The 20,867-nt window shown below is 42.8% G+C and overlaps 1 protein-coding gene across 5 annotated transcripts in view; it reads left to right on the forward strand.

Moving 5' to 3' along the window:
* BIRC6 (baculoviral IAP repeat containing 6) overlaps positions 1–20,867 on the forward strand; it is a 3,097,233-nt gene that overhangs the window by 763,935 nt on the left and 2,312,431 nt on the right. For all 5 annotated transcript variants that reach the window (XR_011268132.1, XM_069607902.1, XM_069607904.1 and 2 more), the window contains exon 22: positions 9,482–9,615. Coding sequence is in view for 4 of the 5 variants with exons in the window: in XM_069607902.1 (XP_069464003.1) it covers positions 9,482–9,615 (134 nt within the window). In the remaining variant the exon portion in view is untranslated. The remainder of the gene's footprint in view (positions 1–9,481; positions 9,616–20,867) is intronic.

A 20,867-nucleotide genomic window follows, 5' to 3' on the forward strand; every position in this document is an offset into this window, starting at 1 on the left:
TCAGTCATAAGCAACATCATTATATTACCAGCATGTAACATCACTATTTTAAAAATACATTCTTGCATCAGGCAATGTAATTATATTACCAGCATATAAACCTCACTGTCAGTTTGTTTTTCCCAGATATTACCTACTAGAGAACATGGCCACCAGCCATGTTGGCCAGTTTTTTTATCCAATTTCTCATTTATAATCTCTAGAGGCCTTGACAGCACCAAATTAGACTTTGTACAGTTACCCCACATATGTCATCCAGAACATTCCCTGGCTGATAGTCCTACCCAATTGCTCTATTGCTATGATTTGAATACGGAATTTTTCGAAATGAGCACAGCACGTAACTAGATGCTTGGTTGTCTTTCAAATCGGCTATTTCACAAAATCTACAATTGTTGGAGACATTGGGACTTAATTGAGGAAACCAGCACCTAATTCTTCCTTATGTTGGCATTTGATTTAATTTTAAATCGTAAATATTTATTCCACACTTTATGGCAAGGAAATTGCACTAAATAGTGCTTGCGGGGGAAACACTTAGTGAGAAACTTTGCAGTTTCCCTGTAGGATTTTAAGGACGAAATAGCATTAGTTGTCTTGCACCAATCATGGGCAAATAGTTGTTTAACATGCAGTAGACGAAAATCCAGATCCTCTCTAGTAAGCGCCAAATCAGCTAGCAAGGAGACCATGGAGTCATAATATTTTGACATTGATGGCGGATCGCGTAGCACTATCATTTTTCCTAGAGCCTCATATAAAGTTAGCAGGGGAAAACAAAATGTTCGCTAAATTGGCTAGTAGACGCCACTGAAATCTTGCTGATAAGGAGCTGAGATATAGCTCCTGCCTGAGAATTGCATTTTGAAGATAGTTGGCCAATCGCAACACACTTTTCCAAAGCCCCTTCCATTCCTGCAACTGGTCAAGGATCTTATCAATGGTTATTAAACACATATCCAATCCATATAAGATTATTGCCTCGACTTTGAATGTGTAAAACTCAATCAGGGGGACTAATGAGAATTTGCAATATTTAGAGTATACAATGCGCATTTGAATGGATAGAGATTTTACCTTTTTAAGGCCTTCCTTCCACATTGTGATGGCATTGGTGTCAGCTAATTAATACCCCAGATACTTGATTGTAGATGCAGAGGATATGGGTACGCTGTCAATGGTCCACTTCCAAGCAAAATTTCTCTTCTTGAGATTACGTAAAATAAAAATAGCTTTTTTTTAATTATTTTATTAGCATGGAACTGCAAGTTGTGTGCCTGGGAGTAAGAGTCAAATAGACTCAGCTTTGTTTGTAAACCAAAGGGGGTCTGATCAAAGATGAAAATATCATCTGCAAAGGCGAGCCAATGCATCTTTAAATCGCCCAGCCTGGCAAGAGAGCTGATTTCATTTGCCCAGATTTCGTTAATGCAGCAGAAGTACAGATTGAACAGGGTTGCAGCTAAGTTGCAACCCTGCTTAACCCCCACCTCTGTCTGTATTGGATCGGTAGTAGCTCCCTGGTTGTTCTCCCTTAACAAATGAGCAGTATTTTGATGCAATTTAGGTATTAGTGCTATTAGGTGGCTCGGAATGCCCAACAGGGCCATTCTTTCCCACAAACTATGCACCACACATAGGCCGCAGTCAGGTCTAGCGGAGCCATATATAGGGACCAGTGTTGGAAACTTTGGATTTGGCAAGTAGATGGGCCATGAGTGTTGCGTTTAAAGTAGTGCCCATCTGGGCCCGAAAACCAATCTGAAATTGTGACAGGAGTCTATGTTGATTTAAATAAGCCTGTAGGTCTTGCAGCAATAGAATAGCAAACACTTTTGCTGCCGCATCTATCAAGGCTATAGGCCGAAAGTTATTCGGGTCAGTTCTAGTCCCCTTTTTGTATATAGGAACCAGTATCGAGTGGAGCCAAGAAGCAGGTATCATAGATGTTAATAATATGTTGTCAATTTGGACCTTTTAAAATATGCGCACAGAGTTGGGGATTGCGTTTAATAGCACAGTGGTTTGCCGTTGGGGCCAGCTGCTTTCGAGTAGTTCAATGCCAAAATTGCAAACTCTACATCCTTAGTTGACCATAACGTTGTTGGCAAAGCTACAATCTCTGGCAGCACCGTCTTTTTACTACAAAACCTACTGAGCAGTTGGAACTTGCGCCTAAAAAACTGTGACCATGCTTCTGCAGATATATGGGATGTTTGGTCGCTGTTGACAATTGGCATATCTGCCCTTAGCATGGCCCACGTGGTTTGCTTATTGCGATATAGATTAACAAACATCTTCTGATTTGTTAAATTATGCATATAGCATCTATGGTTTAAACATTTATTACGATATATATTACATAGAGTACTTAAAGAAAAAACTCTGAGGCCGATTTTAAATTTTCTTAGCTCAACGTTTTGTACGTTAAGCTAATTGAATCTCCCTGCTATATTGGTGGGAGTGATTGGCCTTTCATTCCTTATTTTCATATCGGAAGTTCGAGATGGCCCTCTCAATAGAGTATAAGTACTGCCTTGCTCTGATTTGTAAAGATATAGAGCATCCGGCAGCGTTTGTTGGAGAGAAGATGACCATCGATCATGAAATTTAATTTGTCACAAAGGTAAGCGTTCCACTGTTACAAGGTGCCTGGCCGATTGCCTTCCAGGAAAATTTGGTTCCTATAACCTCCCGGCATTGGCTTGAATTGTCATCCCAATCCTTAAATGGTCACCCATCCTTGGCTCAGTAATAGAAATCTTACTGGATTCCTCCTGCATATTTGCGGAGATTGCATAGAAATCCATACATGAGCTTTTTGACAGTCTCCTCCAAGTAACCGGTGTATCAGTGACTCGAAGGTGACAAATGAGATCTCCCAATTTGCCAAAAATTCTATCTGAAGGTTAAGTATTTTCACAAAATCAGGTAAGTACACCACGCTATCCTATCCACTAGGCAAGAACTAGGTACCATTCTTAGCCCGGTTTGATGATTAGAGGCCAGGCCAGAGAGAGTTTTGGCCAAGGGCTTTACACCCAATGTTAGCTTTTGGAGGATGTGGGACATAAACCGGTATTGCAAACTTACCCCACCCCCTCTTCTTCCAGAAACCACTGCAGGTCTTTTTGAATCTGTTGGGGATGCAATCTTCTGTGCTTGGTTTGTGTGAGGAAGTCTCTGGGTTGGCGGGTGTCAAGGTCACTTTTCGTGTCAGGAGTTCGTTGTGTTGAACAGTAGACTGGTCCAGTCAGCTTTCAGAAGACCACCCCAAATGAAGAAAATATGCAAACTTCTGCAGTGCATACCCTTCAGGACACCTCATGGGATTGTAGTATTGCTTCTAAAAAGATCCCCACGGTCAGGCAGTGACAGGTGATTGCCCAGCGGTGAAGACAGAAGCAGCACCAGCACAGCTTCCCTTGGAGTGAGATGGCTGAAATTGCAGTAATGGGTGACTTGTGGCACAAGCTGAAGATCTGCAATGGTCCTAGTCTCTACTCTTAACGACCACGGCTGCATCGAGGTAGCCCACAGGTGGTGCAGGGACACTTCGAAAGGCTTCCGAGGCACAGATCCTCAAGCAGGGATCGAGACTGGCTGTTCCCCAATAAGGGTCTTCTGAGATCTGGCAGAGGCGCAGGGCTTCACCGAGCCAATCACTGGAGTCTATGCTGGTCAGCTGCAGGGCTCGTCCTCGGGTCGTCGTCAGGCTGCTGGTCCTAATGATCTGTTGAATAGTTGCTAGTCATCCTTTTAGCCAAGGTTTAGGCTGGGCCCAAACCCACCAATGGGAAGGATCTGCACCGTTCAAACAGCCCAGAGTTGTCCAATTCTGGACAACCACTTGTATCACATCCTTCCAGCAACTGACGTTTCGGCGCCATAAGATGTGGACTTGGACAAGTCAGTCCCAGCACACCCCTCTGGCTCACACAGCCCGCTTGCCCACACAAGCAGCAGTTTTCCCTGGGATAGGGGTTACCATATGACATTTCCTGACCGAAGGAAGGAATATGGCCAAAGAACAAAGGAAAATCTCATGTCATGGACATTTTAGGGTGCTAGCCATCTTTAGTAGCCATTTGCGGTAGATGCAAAAGTGCACAAGAAAGATATCACGAAACAGGTAAATATCACGGCTGCCACCAGCTTGTCTTGGGCACATAGTCACAGTAACTAAAAAAGCTGTTAGGATACTTTGTATCCTTCTAACTTTTTACCTAACTGCAATTTACTGTAAAGTGATGTGTACAATTGTAAAAAATACAAGAATTCCAAAAGAGCGCCTCTGTCCTGAGAGTGTTGCGGGGTAATTTTCCCCCATAAGAATGAGCAAAACTGGCAAGGGAAGTAATGCAGAAGCCTTAACTGACCTCAATCAGGAAAGTGTTCCAAAATGGTAAAAAGAATGGGGTGCCATAGGAATCTATGGGTTGAAAGGTGTAAAAAGAAAGTCTTTCCTAACATCTAACTTGCTCCATGTGGTGTCGGAGATGGGATACGATTGACCCGAGATGCTCATACCCACTAGCCCCTCGATATCTAAAGCTATCTACAAACCCACCCCTATAGGCCAGTTAGGTATTAAGCCCTTGTTGGGGCAGTTAGGATAATATCTGTGCCAGTAGAGTAGTCCCTTTTTGAGCCACCTATGCTCACCCGTGACTAGTTGGCTCCCTAGTGAGTACGGGCAGGACAATGAGTTTGACTCTGTAAAACCTGCATTTTTTTTTTCAGACCCAATTCAGTGATAAGGAGTGTTGGTTAAGATTTTCTTTTTAGTGCTTAATCTCCCTCACTTGTGAGACCCCCAGAACATTGTGCTGGACAGGTCGATCATTTTCCCGTATACCTTTTTGTGATTCCTATGAAGCATTGGGGGTGATCATGTGATTGGGTTTTCCCTCATCCAGTTCACCCAGACACATTGATATGATATGGCATTTATAACGCGCCTATACACAAGTGTTTCAAGGCACGACGAGGCAAGGCAGGGGGAAACAAGGGAGGACAAACGATCTTACTAGGCCAGGTGTCGTTCAGATCGCGCAAGTGCATGGGAAGAGGGGAAAGGAAAGTGCACGGGAAGAGGGGAAAGGAAAGTGCACGGGGGGAAGGGAGAGGGGAAAGTGCGGAACATGGGAAAGTGGAATAAATAAGATGAGTAAAACAAATAAAACAGCCAGCTATTGGCAAGTGCAAGGAAGTGCAGACAAAAGTGCTAGTAGGCAGACTTTTGGGATACAGAAAAACGGTCCCTAGGTGCAGGGGTTGCCAGCGAGGCATTGCAGGTGGGCGATTGACGGGGCCTGGGCCAGAGATCAGAAGAGGGTGGCCAGGTAACCAGTGCAATTTCAGTCAGGAATTCAGCAGGGGAGGAGAGAAAGCGGAAGCAAAGAGGAAGGTTTTGAGGTGCTTCCGGAACCGGAGATGGTTCTCCTCGAGTTTCAGGGAGGCAGGAAGGCTGTTCCAGAGAGGCCCCTGCCGATGAGTGATCTGCCACCAACTCGTTGCTTGGAGAAGCGACTGACCCTGAGGGAGTTTGAGACATCTGAGCGAAGAGCTCGAGAAGGAAGATATTTAGGAAGACAGAGTTGAAGGTATTGCGGTCCCACACCCCAGAAGTCTCGCAGTCCTGTTCTGGATAGGTTGCAGAGGGCGGAGAGTGGAGGCAGGCAGATTTAGATAGAGGCTGTTACAATATTCCAGCTTAGAGAGTACCAGGGCTCTGGAGACAGTGAGCTTCTTGGGGAAGGAGAGGAAGGGAAGAATACCTGAGGTGCAGCTGGTAGTGTGACTTCTTAGAGACGTCAGATGTGAGGGGAGAAGGAGAGTGCAGAGTCAAAGATGACCCCGAGGTTTTTAGCTTTGCAGGTGGGAGTGGGAGGAGGGCCAAGAGAGGCCGGCCAGAGAGCTGCAGGGAAGGAAGGAGTGGGTGTGCCGATGAGTAGAATCTCAGTCTTACTGGCATTAAGGCAGAGGTTGTTGGCGGCACACCTTTCCTGGATGGCAGACAGTCAGAGATGAGGGAAGGAGAGGAGGAGGAGGAGGCGGCCGAGGGTAGCCTGAAAATGAGCTGGGTATCATCCGCATAGCACTGAAAGTTGGGACAGAGAGCGGCGATGCAGTGGGCAAGGAGTGCCAGATATTGGTTGAACAGTCAGGGCGAGAGGTTGGATCCCTGGGGACACTACAGGTAGAGAAAAAGATGTCGGAGAGGCAGGACCCAAGTTGGACCTGGAACGGTCGATTGGAGAGGAAAGAAGTCAGCCACGCCAGAGCCTGACCAGTGATGCCAAGGTTATCACGGAGACCGTTGAGCAGGATGGCATGGTTGACAGTGTCAAAGGCAGAAGAGAGATCAAGCAGGATAAGGACGGACTGGGTGTTAGAGTCAAGGTTGGTGAGCAGGTCTTCACGGATGTTCAGGAGAGCAGTTTCCGTTCTTCTGGAAGCTCTGAGGCCAGACTGATGGTCATGAAGACAACCAACAGATTCAGTGTGGAGATTGAGCTGGGAGATGGCCAGTTTCTCCAGGAGCTTACCCAGGAAGGGAGTGATGGAGATTGGGTGATAGTTAGCCGGGCAGGTGGGGTCAGCAGAGGGTTTCTGAAGAAGAGGGTGCACAAGGGAATGCTTCAGGGGGAAGGGGTTTCGACAAAATTTTCATAGATCGGACTTGTCTAGAAACCTCATCAGGAGAGAAAAGGGGAAAGGCAGAGAAGGAGGGAGGAGGGGTGGCTGCAGAGGGGCCAGAGGAAAACCGGGGAATAGCTGAGGGGCGCGAGAGCAGGAGAGTGAGGACAGGATGTCCTGAGTTTTAGAAGTGCAGTGAGAAGCCAGTGCCGTGCAGAGGGCCTGGGAAGGGACAGGAGAAGTAGAGACTGCGGCAGGATTGGCCAGTTCCTTGCAGATTTTAGAGTTCAGCCAAGTTATTAGATGCTGCAGAGACGCTGGCTTGGATATGAGCTCTCCTCTTGGTGAGGACGGAGAGCCGGTGTTGCCTTTGCAGCAGGCGGCAGGCCAGTTTGTCAGAGGATGAGCTTGAAACATGCCATTTCCGCTGGAATCACTCTACGTTGTCTTCTCTGCAGTCCCTGGAACCTTTATGCAACTTTGAAGTAAAATATGTACTTGTTTTTACAGCTTTCCTCAGCAACTCTGACATTTCCTACTTATGTGCCTAACCTGGCCTGTCTTTTGTCTACTAGAGACCTAGTGAACCTCTCATTCCACTGCGAAAACTCATGCTCTAAGAATAGGAAAAGTCTTATGAGGTTTGGTCCTTTTGCCCTGAAATATAACTAGTGTTTAAACGTGACTTGTGTGAAAGAGTTGGTTAACTTTACTCTGAAATATGAGCAGTGAAAGTTCTTACACTCCTGTCAATTGGTTCCCCCTCTTCACAAAAGTAATGCTGTTGGCTTCACGTAACTATTTCTTTCAGAAAATAAGAGTGCAAATTTACCAACTCGTTCTTTCTTCCCCTGACATGGTGCATAGCCTGTCTAGAATAAGTCTGCCTTGGGCTTTACCTACCTTGAATAGCTGTGTTTCATTCTCAGTAGGTTTCTTGTGGGTTTTACTAAACTTGTTCTGCCTTGTGCCATCCTAAAATAGTGTAAAGAGTTATTGCTTACCTTAGTCTGTGTTCCACTGATCTGAAAAGCAACTAATAGTGTATTACAACATTAGGTCTTACTTGCCTGGTATAACTGAGGGTTATCTTGAATGTAGTTATAGGTTTATACTGTTACATGAATGTGTTATAATATTCAGAAACTTATCCTGGTAACGCGGTTGGTTTACTATTCGATTTCTTAACTGAGTGTCACTGCATAATTGACAGGGTCTACTACCCTTGAATTAATGTAAGTAATCAAAGTAACTTGTGGTTTTACTCCCCCTCAATAGGTGTGTTATATTTTAAATGTGTTTGATTAAATCTGACTTGCCTAGAAATACTGTTAATCTGAGCAAGGTCTATGCTTTGATCTGTGTACCTGAAGAATTGTTTTTATATTGTTTATGATTCTATGACGTAGGACAATGTAATCTTGGTGGCTAAGTACTATCTGTATTTATAAGAACACTTTAATTTTTATAATAGTACTGGGTGTAAGTGTTTGTTGCACCATCTGTATGCTACAGGTTCTTTCCTACTGCCCTCGCTCCCTCCTGAGACGAGCCTGGCTGCTCTGTCTATGCTACCAAATACTCTGTTGCTACAGCTTTATACTAAGAGTTGAGTTGTGTACTGTCTCAGATGTATGGTTTTACTAGTTAGACTTAAGAAAAACTGTCCTAACAAGGAGGATATAGTTGCCAGGGTCCCTCTCCCTTGAATCATTTGTGAGGGGGAGACTTGGGCCTTTCTTTACCAACTTGGAGAGGCTGATCACCCAATTTAAGTGGGCAATTTGGTGAAAACATTTTAGCCCCTCTTAAAAGGAGAATGAATACTGTTTTACCAGATAATTAATGCAAATGGGACTATCCCTTTTTAGTGAGATAAATACAGCCCTTTTAGGAAAGATGTGGCAGAGGCTTTCGTCCATAAAAACTCGGATGCTCATTTACTCCCAAATGATGCCCTGATGGAGTTACCTAGGAGATTCCAAAACATGTAAATCTATGGCCAGGGAGGAGAACCTTACCTGAAGTCGAAGTTTTTTTATTTAAACTTTTTTTTTTTTTTACAGACTTTACACTTTATCACATAAAGAAAACCAAGCCTATTGAATACAACGTAACGCGAGGGATAAAACCCCACCGGCAAGAACAGAACATCCCTTAAAGTATCTAAAACAAGGCCTTGTATTAAAAAAATAATAATGAAAGCCATAATCAATTGTATTTATGTTCGGGAAGGATCTATTTGAACACTTAAAACACGAGAACCACATATACACCCCTCTCGGGCTCGCTTGCTTTCTCTCGGGCTCGCTTGCTTTCTCTCGGGCTCGCTCAATCCAACCAGGCCCCCTCCACCCGCCAAATCATCATCAACCTGAACATTGCAAAATACAAAGCAACCACTACTAACCATCCAAACTATTAAAGGGCATCCAAAGTTTCAGATAATGGTCCCCCTGCTTACAGAACAAAACTCTTTGTTGGACAAGATCTGTTAATCTTTCAACCAACTCTCTACCAGTGTTTTTTTTCCTGGTTTGCCACACCTTAAGAACCTGTTTCGCCGCCACCACCAACACTTTGTCTATCCACTATCTTTAAGACCCTGACAAGCACCCATTTATTATTTACTAGCATAGGCAATCCATCAAGTAGATGGGGACTAGAGATGGTTTTCTTAATTTCTATAATAAACCTTTTAACGAATGTCCTGGTCCTTCTATGTCTGACTTTCCACAGTACACACAACAGATCTTACCGCTATGTGAAATACATGTTTGTTGCATGCTGTGCGAGGTCTAGCAAATGCTTTCAGCTGAGTATTTTTTCCTGTTAACAGGTATGGCTTGTACAGCTCCCCTTTCGACCCAGTGCTTTTTGATTTGGAGATGAGTGGCGGCTCTTGTAAAAATGTATATAACACCAGCGTTGGTGTGCAGTCTGATGAAATTGATCTCTCTGACGTCCTTTCAGGTATGTATTTTTCAAATGCTAAGCGTGTTTACAGTTTGTGGTAATGCTCCATTTTATTAAAATATTTGAATGGCACACAGATGTTGCTAGTACTAGTTTAATGTGTTCATTGTAGGTATACTTTGTTTAGAATGGATATTTTTGTGATGGAAATTTGACCATGCAGAGTTCACTTTCCAGGGGCCCTGTTACATAAGGTGAACCAAACTTGTTACTATGTAACAGTCTTGAGATTAGGTTTTTAATGGTTTTATCAGTACCTGGGCCGATCTACAAAATGGTTTTTAAGCAATTAATGCATAGTAAATCATATTTTTAACATTAATTATTAAAAATAAAATAACTAGTGGAGTTGCTTTCCTGGGTGTTTATGCTGAAGTTCCATGTTTAACTCTTGGGGGACTGCTCAGGCGGACTTCTTTGCTTCCAGTATGAAGGAGAAGTGCAGGTGATGCTGCACCAGGGAATTGCCACAACCGAGCTTTGGGGGACGCTGGATTATCTAGTGGGAGGCCGACCTGCTCTGTGTTCCTACTGATCCCTGTCCTATCACTAGTTCGCAGGAGGGGCTATGCCTGTTCGGGTCCACAGTGATCTTGATTGCTCTGGTCGGGGCCAGCGGAACGTGCTACTTGGAGTTACTAGACCTGAGCACCTGCCCTCCTGGTGCCTTGCGCTGGTTGCAGACCTCTCCTAATCTGAGGGATGAATACTGCTCCGAACCTCAGCTGCCTTAACTTTTTCTTCTTTGCTGCTGAAGTGTTGAGGTTTTAGGAGTGGGATTTGTTGAAGGGATGTCTTGAACACGCTCCCTTTGGCTAGGAGAACAGCAAATCTAATTATGCCTGCATGTGATGTATTTTTTCGTCATGGTGGCAGGAGAGGGATCTGGGCCCTTTTTCCTGCTCCACATACTCTGTTCAGGATTGTCTTCGTTCTTTTGGCCAGACAGTCCTTGGATTGGTACTGCAAAATTTTATCTTCCTGTCGTTTTCAGGAGGGCAACAGGGTAGGGCTCTTTTGTCATGATCCCCACTGTCACACAGTTTTTGTGGGGATATTAATGTGGTTCCCCTACGTCAGTTTGTTCCTCATGGGACTTGAATTTAGTGTTAACGTTTCTCATGGGAGCTCTGTTTTAGCCCCTCCATTCTTGTTTAAGAATACTCCCCCTTAAGGTATTTTTCCTGGTTGCATGAGCTTCTACTTGATTTGTGTGTGCTCCAGGTGTTATCAGTTAAACTTCCTGTTAGCAAAGATTTCCTTTTGGAAATAGTTTTCTATGGAACCTCATTCTTGTTTTTGATCCTGTGCTGATTTTTATTGTATTGAATTAAACTTTTACCTTCACTTCAGTGGCCCGTTTGCCTTTTGCTCAATTGTTATGGGGAAACTGATCGGTCCTTCAGACTATCGGTACTGGAAAACTGTTTGCCTTTTTTATTTTTTTATTTTTATGGCTTATATAGTTTCCACTTGGAAAACCTTTAGCCCATTTCATAGCCCTGGGCGTATAGGTTGTGGCCTACTTATGCAGCCTAATTATTTCTATCTGCCCTCTATTACATTTTTTGAGTATTATAATTCTAACTGTAATCCTCATTTCTGAATGTAAAGCGATTTGAGGAAACAAACTAGTTGTAATTGTTAATTTACGAAATGTGAAATTAATTTTAGATGAGTTACTTATAATGTAATTATTTTCTTTTTTCTTCATGTGGAAAGTATATATTTAAACTTTCACATTAATAAATATTTAGCCCATTTATAATATAAACATACATACACATTTTTAAAACACAATACATAACACAAAGGAATAGATAAATAAATGGTTATATTATTCAAGAAAAAACAAAAAAGAAATGGGGAGAGAAACAGAAAAAGGAAGTAAAAGATACCAATATTAAAGGTACAATAATTTCATAAAAACAAAATCATTGTTTTAAGAACTACTTAGGAAAAGGACAATGTCTTCATAGCTCTTAATGGTTACAGAGCATCTCTGAAGTTTCTAATTTTGCAGAAATTAGTAACAGGAATTTCGTCAGCTATTATGATATTCAGTTTCTCTCCTTCAACCAATCTAGTCCACCATAATTTTTCTGAAGACACACCATGATTAGCAATGGTGTCTCCCATGATATTAAGTCTTTCTGTTCTCAGGACCAAACAATTCATAACTAGATATTTGAGTGGAGGAATAATGAATTGTTCCTTACAAAGGCTGAAAACAAAAGTTGGTTCTTGACCATTTAAGGTTGTCTTGCAAATCTAGGTACACATGTTTAAACAAAATCTCAGATATTGCTGGCGCAGGAACCAGTAAGGAAAGATTTGTAGATATCGTGGAGGATCATTAAGCTTTCTCTCAGCAGACCAAAATTCTGATTTTTATATTTGAGCACATCTTCCTGAGTGTCTATCCAATCTTTGCAGTAAAGCTTCTTCTTTAAATTACCTGGATTTTGGAGCAGTGATTGGCCAGATTCATTCAGATATTCAATTATTTTCTGGCAGATGTCCCTCCACTCTTTGAGGATAGTTTCTTTCTGATCTAACATAGCCTTTTTAGGATTTGGAAACCTCCCTTTGGGTTGTCTTCCAGGCATTTTCTAAAGAAGATTGAGTCCATCTGGCAAAGGTTTTTAAAGATGTTAACACCAATTCCCTTCTGACAATCTGAATTGGGATACTTTTCGGTAAACCCAATACAGACTACCAGAAGATTCCCTCCAGAAGAGACCAATTATCTTCGGTCAACATGAGTGATGTTTCTACGCCGTATGTCAAAATCAGTACCACTTTGTCTCTATAGAAAGAGATAAGTGGCATTAGTGAAAAATTACAGAACTTCCCTATCCCGCCCTACCTCCTTCCCCCACTCCCTGCTCTCTTCTAGTCCTACTTTTCTCTCTCCTCTTCCTCTCACACTCATACATTCCCTCTTTCTCCTGCTCTTAACTCCACTAACATCTCCCTTTCTCTCACTCTCCTCTGCCCCTCCCTACCCCCTCCTCACCTCTGCAATATTGTAAATTGTTCTTTACACTGTTCAAGTTATGATTCAATTTCATATTATGCTTGTTGTATTTCGCGTGTTCTCATGTGAAGCACTTTGGATTAAAGGGCTATATAAATTCAATAAAATACAAATACAAAATTATCCCTTGCGCTGCAAGATTAGTTTTTTTTGCGCAAAGCAGCTATTCGGGATGCTTCACATCTACTGGTGTTGATATTAACTCCCAAGTAGGTCAGCTTATTCGCCACTGATTGACCATGCAAAGCTTTTGCCTCTTCTTCGCAGATCCTCTCCACCAAACACAATTACCCTTGATTTTGCTGGGTTTATTATTCAGTCATTTGCTTCAAGATAACTTTCCAAGGCGGATATCTGGCGTTATAACCCAATGGGCCTTTGATCGATCACAATGTCATTGGCGTATAGGAGTCTACCAACATCAGTATTTGCCCTCTTTGGTGGAAAAGAGCGTACATCCACAAATGCATATTCAATGTCTGATAGAAATACATTGAAGAGCTCTGGGGCAAGTGGGCATCCTTATTTTAGTCCCATGTGCGTCATTATGATGTCCGACAGATGCCCCTCTTGATCTAACTTCACTCGGATAGAGGTTCCCTGGTGAAGGTCTTTGTGTTCAAGTAGCAATCTCAGGCATGTCCAGTTCTGCAGCTTTACCCAGCGTTTTCCAATTCGTATGGAGTCAAAGGCTTTCAACAGGTCAATAAAAGCCATATAAACCTTTCCTCCATTTTTCATTCCAGCCTTCTCTTTCAATAGATTGATTATAAAGATGTTACATCCTGTTCCAATGCCTTTTACAAAGCTTGATTGCCAAGGGTCAGATAGCTTGTTATGGCTACTCCATCTATAGAGCTCCTTTAGTATGATAGAGCCGAACATTTTGCCAGTGGTGTCCAGGAGCGCAATCAGACGGTAGTTCTCCGGGTCTGATCTTAACCCTTTTTTTAAAAATTGGGACATTTACCGTCGATTTCCATGAGGCCGGGATTTTAGCAGCCTGCACTATGCCATTGAATAAGTGATATAAGAACTTCGGCCAAAGCTCTGGATTTTGTTTCATAAGGGCATTTGTAAGTCCACACGGGCCTGGAGCTCTTGAATTTTTTAAGTTCTTAATAATGCCTTCAATTTCTGACTTCGCTATATTGAGTGAATATTCCTCCTGATCCGTTTCCCGATATCTAAATGCATGTGGTTATTGTGATGGCTCTAGTTCTTTGTCAATTTGCATTTTCTGATGTAATTCCCAGGTCTTTGCTGGGATCGGCTTGGCCAGTAGCGCATCTTGTGGTGCGTCTAATGCATTTATAATTGAACATATTTCAGCTGTATTCTTTGTCTTAATATGGTATAGCATTCTTTGGGCGTCTTGATTCAGCATAGTTTTTTTGTGGAGCTTCAGCCAATTATGGAATTTCTGCTTTTAATTTGTGATGACCCTTCCACAAAATTCTGTTTTTTTTCAATCTGCCAATTGCTTTCCTAAGTGCTCCTTTTTTGTTGTAAGAATTTGGTGGTCAAACGCATTGGTGGATCATTTTGTGTCTTCCCTTCATCCCACTTTGATTTACTGCAAATTGTTGAAATAAAGGGCTATAATCTATATGCTGGTTTCCTCCTGTTTGTTTGCAGAATTTCTTGCCTATTTCTTAGTCAATCAATCCGTGTTTTTCGCTTGAATTAGTAGTCTATTGCCAGATGGATTTACAGCAGTTTATAATCCTACTGTGATGCTAAATGGGCGATGCTTTTACGACAGATCAATTTTAGTTGGATTATGATCACGCTTAACTGCAGTAAAGCCTTATATGGTTTTTAGGTTTCCACTCGTATTGGAGGAGACGCATATATAGTCCAGTATTTGGTTAGATACTGCTCCCCTCCAAGTTGGTTGCCCCGGAGAATCCCCTTTTATCGTACTGTTCAATCTAATGCAATCCCTAGACTGCATGATAGTTCTCAGGTTTAATCCCCTCTTTTCTTTCTTATTACTGGTGAACGAGTTATCAAGGATAGGATTATTGGCCTGATCCAAACATGTACAGTTTAAATGACCTACCAGCAAGATCGAATCGTTCCATTTTAGTCTTGCTTTATCAATTAGATCTACAATGTCATCTCAAAGTTTTATTTCTTTGGTCTTCCGGGTTCCAATACAGGTTTAAAAGTATCAGAGTTCTTGATTTGGTTGGCTGGGAGGTTGCAAGTTGTATTGCGACCACCTGTAAGAAGGGCGTAGGATTATCAGTCAATTAACGTCCAGCGAACATCATTTTTTACAGCCACCAACAAACCACTATTCGGTCTGCCCATAAAAGTTTTATGAGCTGTATTTAGCAAGACCCAGTAGCCCTCCATCAGGGAGGGGTGGGGGGGGGACAACCAGCCAAACATCTTGCAGACCTATTACATCAACTTTTGAAAGTTGGCTTCAGTTTTCGCAGAAAAGATGTAGATAGCCTTGTGTATTCCAACTCAAGAGTGACCATTCCAGGTCGTTTGGTGGATTGTTGCATTATTGGTTGGGTAATTTGTCTGCCAATAAATGTGCTAGCCATCTCCAGTTGATTTCATCTCCCTCACTACCAGCTTTTGAGTTGCGTCATCTTTTTTCATGACATTTTCTTTGTGGTTCATCTTTTTGTTGATGATAATGTCCATTACTCACTCCATCCGCTCCATCTTCCTGCAATTTAGACTTTGATGATTTTATAGGTTTATAATCGTTCATGTCAAAGCCTAATGGTCGCAACAGATGGGCTTCTTTGAGCAGGAGATGTTTGGTCAGTTTTGAGATTAAATGGACTACCACTTTATCAGTACACCTCTCCTCAGGAAACACTAACCGTAAGATCTTTTGAAGTCACTAGTTCAAGGCTTGGGATATAGTGTAGGAGACACACTACATTCGCTCTATTGAGCACCAATCCATCATCAAAGTAGCACATTCTCTCGATCTTTAGACTGTCATATTTATTTTCATCCCCCGCTCGCTGCGTACCCTCTTCCACCAAGGCGGAAGCTGCTAGAGGCTGTTTCATTTTGCATTTTGGTGGAGGGTTAAGCTTCACTTTGGAGCAGGCAGCTCCGTCTTGCCAACTTAAAGATTTCTCTACCTTCTTAGTAGAGGGTTCCAGTTCCTTGCCAGTGGCATCGACATAAGTTGTGTGCTGGCAAACCAGTTAAGATAACTGGTTTCCATAATGAATCTTCATAAGCGTGAGTTTCACTGAAGAGCTTAATTGTTGGCTGTTGCTCTTTCTGTTTCTGTAGGGCCTTAATGAGCTCTTGAATTTGTAATTTAATTTCAGCCTCTGCTACTGGAGGTTTAGGTACATTCCGTGGAAGCTTATGTTGGAGTGAGCGCCGTCCTCCTTTTACAGCGTCCTTTTATGAGAAGATGGATTTAACTTTTTTCGTCAAGGTTTCGTCGTCATGGTCAGAGGATTCAGGCCCCGACTCTTCGGATGATGTGGACTAATTTGCTGGTCCGTGTTCCTCCTGTTATTTTCTTCATCCGAAATACTGTAGGTGGACAAGTCCATTAGATCTGGCTCACTCTTTGGCAGTGTTCTCATTCCCTTCCCAAGACTTTATTTTATCAATGATGTTTTCTACTGTTGGGATTTTGGGTTTATCAGTAGTTGCCTGCTGTGCTGGGGGTAGAGATGTTTTTTACGAATAAGCGGCTTCTATTCTACTTAGTTTTGGTGGGCTTGGCTTGATTTTTGGGTTTCTTAGCAAGCATTAACTTGTTGCAATTCCTAATAGGGTGTGCTGATCCTTTTTTGATTTTTAGGTACATCTCCTTCCGTTGGGCCTACATTTTTGTCCTTACGTCTGTTTTTTACGAAGATTTGGCACAATTTTGGATCCGTGGCTTCAGATGAGGAAGAGCGAGGTACTTCGGTCCTGTGGTCAATAGAAATAGAGGCTGGAACTTCTTCTATAGGAAACACTTTATTGAGCTCCTTATTTGCATCCAGATTCGACACATGTATACTCTTATTTAGCATTGATTTGGATGTCTGACGTATCACGGGAAAGATTATCTTTTGCTTCTGGAGTCCCAGTAGGAAGGTTAAAGGGATTAGCGGCTCAATCTCCCTCCAGTTATGGGTTGCTTATACTCACGGATAGACGTGACAATCCTCTGTTTTCTTTAATGATTGTATCGAGAATATTATGAAGTTGAGTTACTCCAGCACAACTATTCTCCAGATTTCTTTCAATGGCAGTGACCAAGCCTTCAATGAAGATCATTTTAGAATGTACCATGTCCAGCATGGTTGACTGATCTTTAATTGTCTCTTCCATTGTTTCATGTAACTTCATGTAGGGTGCTAAGTATTAGGCAGAAACCTGTGCAGTTCCCTAAGGGACCACTGCAAAAAGTTTAAGACCACAGGAGTTAGCAGTAAACCCAATTGGTAGCAGTCTGCACCACCCAGATTTACCTGGTAGCTGTGGCTGAGCAGTCAGACTTCTCTCAAGAAGAGTTATGCAGTATACAGAGCATACACAATATGGCAGGTAAACACAGTAAAACAAGCAAACACTGACCAGAGCTTTGGTGTAAAAGATATATAATTATTTATTTAAAAACACATCTATAAAAACACACTGGCACTAATATCAAGCAATTTCAAAAACACAGTTAATAAAGTATATACACTCCCTTAAAAGAGTATTAGACAAGTCTTCAGTAAAGCACAACTTATTTTCAGACAGCAGTGAGCGCTTAACGCAGATGGCACTCTAATAATTCGTTTAAAAGGGAGAGAAAGGCAGAGCATAAATTGAAACAGATCCCAACACTTTCGAAAGAACACAGCAAGAGAGCAAGGCAGAATAAAACCGTGAAGTTCGAGTTCAGAAAGCCGGATCCACTTTAAGAGGATCAGAACGAAATCTGTCCAAGGTGTCACGGTTGAAAGTGCACAAAAGTCTCGAAACGGTTCAGAAAGAAGTTGGACCAAAAGAAAGGGACCAGTTAGATGGTCAAGAGACCAGCCCAGTCTAGAAGGTTAAGGATTTACTGTCACCTTGTAGCAATCTATAGAAGGGGAGGCCAGGCGGACACAGTACCTTGAAATGGTGAGAACACTCCAGCGGGGGCAGTTGTTTCCTGGCAGCGGTTGCAAGTCGGTGCTTCGTCCGGCAGAAGAGAAGGTCTCGTCGGGGAGGAAAGCAGAAGGTCGTACTGCCAGGGAAGAAACCAGCCAGAGTTTCTCGGTTCAAAGGAGTGGTCCTTTTATTCGCGGTTCAGTGGTAAGTGGCTGTCCGGTTGCTGGGGTGCTTGGCCCCCAGACGTCCTGGTAGGCGAAAAGGAAAGCAAACTGGTTGTCCCCACCAGCTCAAGGGGAAGAGACTCTCCGGCAAGAAGATCTCCTGTCATCGGGAAGTGGTGAGATGGTTCAGCAGGGCTCCACCGGTGATGTTGTTGCAGGTCGGCTCAGCTTCTCCCTTTTCGGATTTTCAGGTCCTGTGGCGACTTCTGAAGTTCCAGTCCCAAAAGCCCTGCTTTTATGCAAGAAACCCCCATTCATTCAGCCTAGCTGTCAATCAAACATGCTAAGTGGTGAGCCGGCCGGCTCACCACTTGGGCCAATCACACAAGAGTGCGTCTTGAGTTGCCAAGGCAACTCAGTCCAGGGTTCCTAATCCCCCTCCCACACCCTCTGTGGTACCCAGACAGAGTGGCACCACTTTTGGAGGCTTCTGTGGAGAAGCCTGCCAAAAAGTGGGACAAAGGGCTCGACTTGGGTTGGAGTCACAGAAGAGAACACAAACGCCATTTTAGAATCGAGTTCTGGCAAAAAATACCAACCGGTGAATTAATATTAAATAAATAAACCGGCGGTATGTTGGAGGCTATAGGAATTAAATAAAAGTTGGTAGCCTCGAACAATGGCAAGATCCCATAGAGATATATTCGCGGTCGAATATAAAAAGTATCCACTGCCACCAGCCAAAACTCGATCAGGGGGGACGGAGACGTGCCCCCTTGAATAACAGACCCCGGGGCAATCGAATTGTCCCGACCAGTACGTCCACAATATGATGGTTTGTACTGGTTTCTGTTCATAATTTGGGACTAGTAAAGCCAATGGTGACTTTACATGCCCTCGGAGACAGTAGTCAGTCCCAGGGTATGGAGTCTATGGGTGGGTGTCACTACAACACCCCTGTGTGTCTGCACTGAGGGCGCTGTGTAACACACATAGTAAAAACACATGAGACCCTATGGAGTAAAAGACCCCATAGCCCATAAAACACAGTAACCTTAAAAGGGAACCCCTCAAATCATGTCCAAGAGTGTGAGGAAACGAGTCTCACTCTTGGCAGGAGGAAAAAAAACAAACTCCAGAAATCCAGCAAAGCTGCTGGGGGACTCACTAGGTTAGGAAGTTCAGCATAAAAAGAGAATTCTCCCTAACACCAAGATGTTCGTTAGTGTTGAGACTAGGAGAAAGTCATTTTTTTTTCATGCTAATGTGGTCATTCATATTTTCGTTTACATTTTCTACCAGAGTCTGAGAAGACGTAATAACTATTTTTTCCTTTGGACTATAACGTTCTCTCATTTGCATCTTCCAAGTCAAGTCGACAATGTGTTTGCACTTTGGTCACAAAAGACAGTTACAGCAGGCTGTTTCCTAGCCAAAGGGATAGGCCCTCTTGCCTCTTGAGGTGCTAGTACTTGATCATTTTCATTCTCCATGTTCAAAGACTTTTCCAATAGTACCTGGTCAGGTATATCGAAGTCATTGGTAGCGTATTCTGAGGGTGGTGTCTCCGGACCCTCCTTGCTTTTAGTCCCTGTTGCAACAACAAAAAAAGCGACGCCCTGAGTCGTTCTTCTAGGGCCAGACTAGAGGGTTTTCAAATGCTATGGCAATGGTGCCATAGGATTGCTTATAGATGTAATTGGCCTCATTTGGCCTAACGTTCTTATTCCCGAGCCATTTTGATCACTTTCCAGATTGGGAATAAAATCCGACCGGTCCCACTTCGATTTCTTCCCAATTTCGTTAGCTATTTGGGGCACTAAATCGGCTCCAGCTGGGTTTCCCAAAGACCCCTGTTTGTGTGTTCCACCATTTTTTGAAGAGAAGTTCAATGCCCGACTGAGCTTTTCTTTTAGCAGTGAATTTCGCTTTATTGCTTATAGCTAAATTTCTCAAAGCAGATGCATCCTTATTCTATCTATCTAGTTTAATTTTTGTATTGCGCCCTATCACCCATAGGCCTCAAGGCGCTCACAAGAACAGACAACATAGGACAAAAAAAAGACTCACGCATCCATGCAGCAACCAGTGCTATTAGGTTTCTCCTTCATCAAAAACTTGCATTTTGAGTAGTTTTTTAAATGTGATGAGGGAGTCGGTCTTTAATCGCAAAGAGCATCGGGTTCCAAATCTTAGGAGCCCAGTGAACAAAATTGGTACCACCAACTTTAGTCCATTATTTTCGTGATTGTAGTAAGTTGTGTTTTCCATTGGATCGAAGACTTCTTAGTGCAGGAGCCTTGGTTAGTCTCTTAACCAAGATAGCTTGGGGCAGACCGAGCCAAGCACTTGTAGATCATAAATGAGCACTTGAATTTTATTCTGTTGAACGGGTAGCCAGTGAAGTTTTTTTCTGGCTACTGAGATTTTTTTTCCCGTTTATTTAGTCCAAACACAGCCCTAACCGCAATGTTTTGTATGGTCTGCAGTTTTGTGATGTTGCCTTTAGAGGTGCCCATTAAAAGGCTGTTGCAATAATCCAGCTTTGAATTAATTATTGCTCCTCGATCAGTGCTAAATTGTTCTCAGACAGGTATCGTCAAATTTGCCAAATGAGGTTGGTGTGAAACGCACATGATGATTTTAGGTAGGAGACATATCTTTTATAAGAAAGATGACAGTCCATAAAGATTCCCAAGGGCTTGACATGCTCTGAAACTTCAATGAAGCTGTTAATCTTTATTTTTTTGAATTGCAGGTTTAACTTGCCTGTTTTCTGAGGTGTGCCAAGGATTAACAGTTCTGTTTTTGCTTCATTGAGGGCACGGGAGTTGTTGGCCATCCATTTTTTTTGTGGCATTTGTTAGACAGAAACCTGTGCAGTTCCCTCTGGGACCACTGCAAAAGATTTAAGACTACAGGTGTTTGGCAGTAAACTCACTTGGTAGCAGTCTGTACCACCCAGGTTTACC

This window comes from Ambystoma mexicanum, chromosome 4q (genome assembly GCF_040938575.1).
Source record: "Ambystoma mexicanum isolate Mex_15411 chromosome 4q, UKY_AmexF1_1, whole genome shotgun sequence".
Classification (NCBI taxonomy): domain Eukaryota; kingdom Metazoa; phylum Chordata; class Amphibia; order Caudata; family Ambystomatidae; genus Ambystoma; species Ambystoma mexicanum.